The 9,971-nt window shown below is 48.9% G+C and overlaps 1 protein-coding gene across 1 annotated transcript in view; it reads left to right on the forward strand.

Annotated features, from left to right (window-relative positions):
* THNSL2 (threonine synthase-like 2 (S. cerevisiae)) overlaps window positions 1-457 on the forward strand; it is a gene marked incomplete at its 3' end in the record, with an annotated part of 7,672 nt that extends 7,215 nt beyond the window's left edge. Inside the window, exons 7-8 of the mRNA XM_010019879.1 lie at window positions 4-143; window positions 259-457. Of these exons, the coding sequence (XP_010018181.1) occupies window positions 4-143; window positions 259-457 (339 nt within the window). The remainder of the gene's footprint in view (window positions 1-3; window positions 144-258) is intronic.
* Window positions 458-9,971: the final 9,514 nt, after the last annotated feature.

A 9,971-nucleotide genomic window follows, 5' to 3' on the forward strand; every position in this document is an offset into this window, starting at 1 on the left:
CAGCTCTCTGAGACCCTGCGCTCGTGCTCAGCCTCAGATGAGGACATCACACGAGCTATGTGGCGCTGCTGGGAGGAGAACTGCTACCTGCTGTGTCCCCACTCTGCTGTGGCTGTTCACTACCACTATTCACAGCCAGACAGGTAAGGACAGCAATGATTGGGAGTGTTGGGAACCGAAGCATCACTTGCTCCTGCAGCATCTCCAGCTCAGGACTCGCTTACCTCAATCATTTTCTTGCTTTCCTTTCCCTTTCAGCACACCCCGGTGTTGCTTAGCTCCAGCCTCTGCAGCCAAATTCCAGGATGCCCTGCTCCGAGCCGGCCTGGTTCCCCAGGTCCCCCCTGAAATCGCTGCCCTAAAAGCCATGGAGACCAGGTCTACCCCCCTGCAGCGGGGACAGGACTGGGCACAGGCACTCCGGGAGCAGATTGAAGCGGCAGCGCAGCAGTGGGAGGTACAGAGGGGTCAGTTGGGATCCCCAGGACAGTGGGGGATCAGCGGACAGGGGGTCACAAAGGCTTGAGCTACCAAGGCATGGCTGGCCAATGCGTCCCAGGGCTCATCTTCCATTCCCAGGTGAGCCATGTGTTATGCTGAGAGGAGCCCACGCTTTCCATGCAATGAACTATTAGCAAGGACACACTTAACCCTTGAATTATACAGACTATTTCGTAACATTTTCAGTAGAGCTCTGCAATTGTATCCCCTTTTTCCTAGTGATTCATAAAAACTGATTGAAACTCTGAATAAACCCACCTATTCCTTCATTACTGGCTGTTACAGAAAGCTTCTTTAGCGCTATCCACAATTGGCAGCTTCTTGAGCTTCATCCAGTGATTCTGGCCCCATGCTGGGATGTTGAAGCCCAGCAATCCCAGCAGCACTTGGGATGCTCAATGGGATATGCATGCAGGGCTGGAGTGGATCCGCTTTACCCATCCCTGTAACGTAAGTAGTGCCAGGGACCATTCCCAGGCATCAAAACTTGCTCAATCTTAAATATCAGATGTTTTCCCTGAACGTGCTTATATTAAGGAGCTACTTCTCAGTGCCATATATTGCAGCTTTTGTTCCTAGTCCTGCTGCAGACTCTTCCTGGGCAACTTCCACTGAAACAAATAGGAAATGGAAAATTCCCCTTATCTTCTGCCTGAAACTTCAGGTCTTTCCTACCACATTTGCATCATATACATATAAATATATAAATACCTTGTGTGGGAGCTGCCTCCACAAGTCATGCATCTGGCAGGAATCTCTTGTGCCTAAAAAGGGGGAGGAAAAAAAGGAATAGTTACACCAAAGGGGAAAAATCCCCCTTTGCCATCAAATAAAATTCCCCCTTTGACATCAAAGGAAGTCCTGTAATGGGAGGATTAATTTGAAGGTTTAGTGGCATTCAGCAGGGTAGATGTGAGGTGAATCAGCATCAGAATGTGCGGGAAGAGTGGGAAGCTTTGCCTGGGCTTCCAGCCACCTTGCTGGCACCTCGGCAGCCTTTTCCTCAGTTCCCCCCAGTGCAGAGGCCCTGTGCCACCTCCTTCCATCCCACCAAAACCCTGCAGGAGGGGAGGGTCCTGTGCCTCCTCCAAGGCGGCCCCATCATGATTAACAGGGATGATGGAAACAGCTCAGTTGAAAGTGATGCAAAAACCCACAACACTTGAATGCTGGATGTTTTTAATGCTATCAGCATGGGTTGAGCAGTTGGGAAGAAAATGGTGGTGATGTCCATGGTCTGATGCTTCACAAAGCCATTTTTCACCTCTTTCTAAGAGCCAAATCAGCCGACAAAATATATTTAAGCAGCAACACAGCCTCATCCTCAGGAATAACCTTGTCCCAGAGGATGGCTATGCACAGGGGGCAGCGCAGCAAGTCACTGTTGGTGCCCATAAGAAATCCCCCTGATCCCGTATGACCCCCACCATGGGCTGCCCCCTTGGTTGATGCACACGTTATTCTTGTTGGACTTCACTGCCTTTAATAACTGCCTCCCCAAACCTTGAGGTTCTCGGTCAGGGATGGCTGCCCAGTTATAATTTAGCTCTTAATCATAGCTTTAGACAGCCCATGATGGGGGAGAGGCCTGAATTGCACCCAGCTCTGCATCCAAGGGAGAGGCTGCAAATCTCGCTTGCTGGCCAGGACCAGAGAAGGAATGGGATGGGAAGGTGAAGGGCCAGACCCAGACCCATGGCTGGGAAGCACTGGGAAGGATGGGATGGTGGAAAGATGGGAAGGATGCTGGACTTGCAGCCCACCAGAGCCCTAGTGTGTTTTACAAGCAGAAGGTCTGGTGAATACCTTCCATGCTCCCATCCCAGTGCCCTGAAGCAGTAGGATGGGTAAAGGGTCCAGCCTTACTGCAGGTGGTGCCCATATAGTGTGAAAAGGGGTTTAATTCTCAGCCATCCCCGCGGACTGAATGTGCTGCTCCTCCGAACCAGATGTTTTCTGGGCAGGACACTACAAAAGCTCTCGCTGTGATTTCTGGGGCAGAAGAACAGCAGGAAAAGCCTGTTCCATGCCTGGAGCGGAGGCAGAGGGAGCACAGACAGGCTCGGCTTGCAGGGCGGCCGTGCTCCCGCAGAGGGCAATGCGCGGCCACGCGTGGCAGCCTGGGTGCTCCGGGATGAGCATGGGAATGGTTCATCCAGCTCCAACCCCTGCCACAGGCAGGGGCCCCTTCCACTAGAGCAGGGTGCTCCAAGCCCCTGTGTCCAACCTGGCCTTGAACACTGCCAGGGATGGGGCAGCCACAGCTTCTCTGGGCACCCTGTGCCAGCGCCTCAGCACCCTCACAGGGAAGAGCTTCTGCTCATCTCAATCTCCCCTCTGGCAGGTTAAAGCCATTCCCCTTGTCCTGTCCCTACAGGCCCTTGCCCAAAGCCCCTCTCCAGGTTCCCTGTAGCCCCTTTAGGCACTGGAGCTGCTCTAAGGTGTCCCCTTCAGGAGCCTTCTCTTCTCCAGCTGCCCCAGCCCAGCTCTCTCAGCCTGGCTCCAGAGCAGAGCTGCTCCAGCACTTTGAGCATTGCTGTAGCCTCCTCTGGACTTACTCCAACAGGTCTACTTCCTTCTTCTGTTGCAGGCCTGAGGTGCTCAGGGCTCTTCTCACTCCTCCTCAGTTCTTCAGCTGAGAGGGAAACTGCTTTGTTTGATGGGAAGATGGAAAACAGAGGAAGGAAAGCCATGCAGAAAGGCAGTATCTCCTCACCTGACACTTTGATGGGTGGCTGCGGGCTGTGTTAGCTTGATGTGCTCCTATGGTTAACAATATGTTAGCCCTGCAACTTCCAGGGCTGATCACAAACCCAGAACAGACTTGTGAAATAATTCATCTCATACATCACTGCTTAAGCTTCTCTCCAGCAAAAATTCCAATTCCAGGTCCCTCACCCCAAGCAGATTCGACCCACCCGATCCAGGAGACAGTGAAGCCCATGAGCTGGCAACCTTCTTCCAGCATTGCACCCCTTGGAGACATCAGCAGCAGAACCTTGCTGTGGTTCATCACCCCAACCATTGATAGTGCCATTACAAGTGCTATTAATTAAAGGGGGACATGGCTGTCTGTCTGCAGCACTGGTTGAGCTAAAATCCAACGGGATATAGAAATCCCCAATCCTGTGGGTGAGGGTGCTATTTCCCATGAGCAGAGCAGTCCAGCCTTCCCCCACGCTTTGCCATGATGTCCATCCCCATCTCCCAACTTGTGGCCACCCACCCCAGCTCTCCAACCCAAGGAACTAATGTGGGGGCATTTATTCTGCCGACTGGTGTGTCACATCCTTCTGCTCCAGCCTTACCTTTATGGGAAGGGAGGAGGAGTCTGCAACGTGGTGAATTATAAGCCAATGCTTTAAAACAGTGTTTTAAACGGGAGGTTTGGGAGTTGAATTATTATTTATAATGCCCAGGGGGCACTGTGTAATTTATGGACAGGTATGAAGACAAGTAGGCGCTCAGACATGGGGATGAGCCCAGTGTAAATGCCGAGATAGAAAGACAGATAGATGGATAGATGAAGATAAGCTCCTTGGCCAGGAGAGCTGGAGATTGAAAAGCCTGCTCTTATAGATCTCTGCTCTCCTAGGGTAGCACCTGCTACCCCAGTACTCTCACTCCATATAAAGTCATCTTAAATCTGGTGTAAATCATTTGTTTACTCTTTTTTCTTAAAATTAATTTATCCCAAGTGCAAGGCAAAAAAAAAAGACAAAAAACAACAAACCCTAGGAGTTGCTTTGTTGTTGCAATTTGCTGCTGGGCATTCCTATGTGTGCTAATGATAAGTATTAATTAAATAGCTTGCTGTTGTCTTTTAAATGCAGTTCTTTCAGGCTGTAATTAAACACAGACACCCAGCCCTTTCTGTCTGCATAGAAAGAGGCAGGCAGGCCTCTGGAGCTCTGTGCTCCTTTCCTTGTAACAGGAGAGAAGTGGAAAATGAGGCAAAACCAGTTTCCACTGAAAACTCACCACCCTGTGCATGTCCTTCCCGGGGAAAGCAACCAGCTCAAGGAAATTAAAGGAATGCGACTTCCAAGATCCCAGCCCTGCAATCAAAGTAAGTTTATATGCCCTTGAGATCTTCCAGCTTCGTACATTTGAAAGGCAGAGGAGATCATTTTGTTTGATCTACAGTGCAACACAGGCTGTTGAACATCACTTTTCCATGTTCATCGAGCCCAGCAACTTGTTGGCTTATGAACACCTTGATCTGAAGATCTGAGTCCATCCCTCTCACTTGCTTCTTGATTTCCCCAGGTTTTTTCACCCTTGCTGTGAAAAACCATGCACTGCTGTACATCCCCATCCCCATCCCCATGCTGCTCCCGTGGTCAATATCAATATCCCAGTGCAGGGTGTGCTTCCTAGGTAAGCCTGAGCTTCCACCAACCCTGTTGCCCTCTCTTCTCCCTGGTTTCAACTCAGCACTAAGCACTCTATGCAAATAAAGAAGTCAGATGTTCACGTCATGGAAAGCAACCCCCAAATAAAACTTGCCACATGCCTGCAATGCTGAATGACGCCTACACCCAAAGCTATTCCTGCCCTCAAACGCAACTGGGCTTCACTTTACCTACAGTGCTCCTTCTAATCAATAAATACATGAAGAGACACTGTCTGGCTGCTGTATCAGTTACAAGAGTGGTGGGGGAAGATGCAACTTGCTTGGAGGATGCCCGTTTCAGAGCTGGACCATGAGAGACATGCTCCTGTCCTGCAGCCACTGTGGGGAGTGTTGGAAGATGAGAGGAGGTGTAGGGGGAACAAAGCCAGTTCCTCCTGGTCACCCCAAATCTGCACCTGGTTCTCGACAGATGGCAACAGTGAAGAGCTTCACCACAGCAAAGACAGTGGGGACCGTGTTCAGCACCTGCACATTTGTGTTATTTTGAATGGAAAGATTAAAGGATGCATTTGTGTAATTTATAACCTGAGATCTGTAGAGTACATATAATAAATATATGGAGAATATAAGACATGCATTGCCTGCCTGCAAAGGGGTCCTCAGTTCGGGGCAGTGCAGCCCTTAAGGCACCCTGAGTGATGCTTCTCTGCCCTGATGACCACTGAGGGTCCTATCAGTTCAAGGCTGGATTTCCCATGGGCTTTCCTGTTCCCCCAGCCCCATGGCTGGGTCTGTCCTGTGGTTTTGATGCAGCCCAATAGATACCCACAGAAAATGGGGAATAGGGAAGGGGGTCCTTCCACGGTGAGGGGAGTGCCAGTCTGGGAGCATCCTTGGGTCTGTTGATGTTAGCAGCAGCAGAATTAGCTCAGAATGGGATTTTCCCCAATTATTTGTGTTTTAGAAATGAGGAAGGGAGAGAAATGAGAAGGGAAAAGGAGGGGGGGAAAAAAGGAGAAATTAAAGCTCACATTCAGAAATTAAATATTTAGTTGAAAAGGAATTTAAATTTCTTTAGATTATAACAGAAGACTTTGTTCCACCAAAAAATGAGCAGCCTTTGAGCCGAAACTTTGAAAAACTATTTTGAGCTAAAAAAAGAGGATATTTTGAAGCCAAATTGACTCATTTTTTGTCCAAATGTTTAAAATTGTGTTTGAGCTTTGGGAAAGGAAGGATATTTGGAAATTTTTGGAATTTAGAAGTCCTTAAAACACCATATCACAAAAAAGGTGATATGGGGAAAAGGAAAAGTGTTGCCTTGCTGAAACAGAGGGGAGCCGGTGGCTGCCCTGCATGGCTCTGTCCTTGTCCTGACACCCCTGAGATCACCCCGAGCACTTTAAGATCGTGAGATACTGAGAACAAAGAGTTTGTGTTCTCTTTTTTGCTCTCTAGTTTCACACTTTTGGGGCTCCCAAAGCTTTTCAGCAGTTTTAGGGCAGGTTAGAAACTGCTTCTTAAAGAAAACTGTGGAAAATCACAGTTAATGTGATGCTATCTGAAAAATAGCAAAAATAGTGATTCCCGGGGAAAAAAAAGTAATTAATAAGTGATGAGCACAGGAGGACTGTGATATTTGATGCAATTCTTCACTATCTATCTCCTTTCCCTTGCTTTGGGACTCCTTGAGCAGAAAGCATTGTGGATGTTTGCACAACCTTTTGACACGACTATGAAACAGCAGTGGGATACTGCAGGACAGGATGGGGAAAGTCAGAAGGGGCAGCGTATGCAGACAGCATTCTTTTGGTATCTGATGTATGGAATAGAGCAGGACTCACCGTGCTAGATCCTGGACCCACATGGAAAAAGAAGGGTGATGTTTTTGCCATTCAAGTTTACAATCAGAGCTTTAAGCAAAAGAGTAGCTTTGGGGATGAGACTCCCTGCATGACCCTGGGGAGCATCAAGGTGAGGACCAGGGGAAACCTTCCACAGTCCACCCAGCCCTTAGCACCAGCCTGTGTGCTGCCTATGGGCATCTCCTGTGGTCCAACACTGCCAGTGGACCAGGCTGCTGGCACCTCCTTACCCCAGGCTTGGACCTCTGCAGATGCATCTGGTCCTTACGTGCCCTGCAAAGCACCAGCATCCAGCCCCTGGGAGCTCCTTGCTTCCGTTCCTGCAGGATGCCTGTGGGGATTAGCCAAGCTCTGCTCCCTAAACCCATCACATGCGTTTCAATAGTTTTAATTGTTGTCTTTAAGATAATTACAGGCTGGAGAGAGCGGACAGGAAGAGCCCTGTGGATTTGCACCGGGGCTTGGGCGCACTGTTGTGTATGGTACACATGGGAGATGTGCCTCTCAGCGGTGTTTTTCCTCCTTGGGAGAGCAGTGTGCTCACCACAAGGAGGAAGGACCGCAGCACCTCACTCCCCTTGGCTGGAACAACTGGAGCAAGGGGTCCCACTGGGAGAGCATCCCCCAGCACCCAGGTTGGTAGATGTTGACTCTTGCTCATTTAAGCTTTTTCCTCCTTCCCAAACATGTTGAGATGGAAATTCACACCTGAAGTGAGCAGGCTGCCAAAATCAGACTCACAGAAGGGCAAAAAGCACCCCTTGCCCAGAGATGAGGCACCAAACCCAGCACTCTCCTTGGCTGTTAGTGAGGTGTACCATACTAGTGGTTTTTATAGGAAGGATACTGTGGTTCGTCCTGGTCCCTCACTGACTATCCATCCTCTATTGCCAGAGAAAACATTTTGCTTTGATTTTAAAGGGAGATGTCTCAGTCCCTCTTGTAGCCTGGAGTAATTCAGTATTGAGTGAGAGGAGCACAGTGACTGCTTTTCCCCTCTTTGCAACTTCCTTGCAATTATCTTGTTGGAGCTCCCCACCAGAGAGCAAGATAGGCTGGTTCTCAGGGATAACACGACTTCCTGGGTACTGCCAGGCCACTGAAGCCCCTCAGGGCATCCAAACCAATCCATATAGACTTGCATGCCCAAGGGCATCACTGTGTTTTGCTAGCCAGGCTGTTGCTTTGCCATGGTTTAAGGTGCTGCTGCTCATGAGTAGTTCATTCACACCCCTTTGATGGATGGGACCAGCCCAGTGGTTGAGAAGCAATGGTGGTGCATGATGCTCATCCATCTGCCTTTGTGCTGAAGAGGATAAGGAGCACTCCCTGCTTTGTCCTGTCACCTTCTCCAGCAGGACATGGGAAACTGCCCACCTCTCAAATACTACCTGTCCAAGTGAGAAAAACAACCCAAATCCCAGTTTTCCTTAAGCACAGCCCAGTGTGTCATCATGAAACCCAGCAAGGGTTCCTTGTCCTTGCATTTGTAGTAGCTTCTTTATCACAGCTGCATTTTAAAATGAAGACAAGATTTCATCTAAGTACAAGAAGTTGCTCTAGTTCAACCTGCAGGATGCCTCATGGCTAGTGTGGTTTGCAGGATCAGGCTGGTCACTCACCTTCATCGAAACCAGCAGTTAATGAAGAGGTAATATAGGGCCCAACACACTGGGGATAGGATTTGTTTTAGTATCTAAGCCATAGAAACCCATTTAATAGCACTTCTCCTGAATTGCTGATCCTTTTCCACCCTAACTCTTAACCTGGAAATAATTCCAGCAGGAAAAAAGAGAAATAGCTCCCACATAAAAACGCAGTGAGGGTGAGCTGGCTGCTGGGTGCAGTGGATGGGTCCTGTGCTGCTGCTGAAGTGAGTTTTGGGGACCCTCTCTGCTCTCCTTGTGGACTTCAGACCTGTATCTGCAGGTGTTTGGCTACTTGTCAAACCCACCCCAAATCCAGAGCTGAGCATCCCAAGGGGCTCTTTGAGGATGGGATATTCCCCACCATGAGCTGCTGGCTTTGCACCAGCAGTCCCTCACATCCCAGACCTCTTCTGCCTCTCCCCTTGCCCCTTCCCTCCTGCTGTGATATGACGCATTGGCAGAGAAATAAAACAATCAGCTATTGCATTATTACTTTCCACCCCTACTTCCCTCCAGGGCATCTGTATTTCTGCAAATGTTTTTAATATTTGCTAATAAAAGCAGCTCCAGTAATGACATGCTCTCTTCCCAAGACAAAATTGCCAGGACTGGTGTTATCTAACAAACTCCTTTTGGCACAAGCACGTCTGCTACGAGCCATTTCTGCCCATTCACAGGATTATCAACCATCTCTGCAGCCAGCCCCAGCCCTCCTCTCTCATTCCTAGTTAATTGGTGTGAAATTGGAGCAAGTTCTCAGGTGATAATGTGTTTGCATTTACTGCTTCACTGAACCACCCTAGCCACTCAATCCCAGCTTCATTAAAGCCTCAATCTCAGCTTTTGCTCCTGGCTGTGAGCTTCAAACCCTATTTCCTGCGTGGCAGACATACAGCCTAACACATGTCAGGAAGACAGCTTGAGCAGAGCTGCTGGGAACAAGCAAGGCTACTGCCTGGGCGCCGCTCCGGGGGAATCACGCTCGCGGTGGGAATGATGCTCGGAGTCCCCGTGATGGCTTCATGCTGCGTTGGTTGGCTCCCCACGCTTGAAAAAGGCATATTTTGTGCCCTTTAATTATCTTTGATTAATGAATTAATGTATTTTTTTTTCCTGCAGCACTTTGAAGATAAAAAGCCTTCTCCTGAATTCTGTGATTAGTATTTAAAGACTCAAGCGAAATATTTGTAGGCAGAAAAAACCTAACCAAGGAATGCCTGTGTTCAAACGTTCAATAGGGCCTATTCACAGGGTCGGATTCCAGGGTTATTATTAGCAATAAGGTTATCTTTGGCATCATCTTTTTATGCACAACATGCTACTGGATTCCACCCTCCCCTTTCGCTCGGGCCCTGGGGCAGAAGGTATACAAATTAGAGCTGGTTCAAGCCTTGTGTTTTTCATGCAGGCAGAGCTGAAGTTAGGCGAGGTCTGCTGCAGTTATATTTAGGACCATCTATAAGGTTTTTTGGTGCAAGATACACACTCAAGGATGTTCCAGTGCAGAGGGAGAAGTGTTGCTGTTGGGGTAGCTCCAGCCTTATCAGTACATGTTGCTGCAAACAAACCATCCAGGGGGGACATCAGTGGCACCCCACG

Source organism: Nestor notabilis, unplaced genomic scaffold (genome assembly GCF_000696875.1).
Source record: "Nestor notabilis isolate BGI_N333 unplaced genomic scaffold, ASM69687v1 scaffold5148, whole genome shotgun sequence".
In the NCBI taxonomy this organism is placed as follows: Eukaryota; Metazoa; Chordata; class Aves; order Psittaciformes; family Psittacidae; genus Nestor; species Nestor notabilis.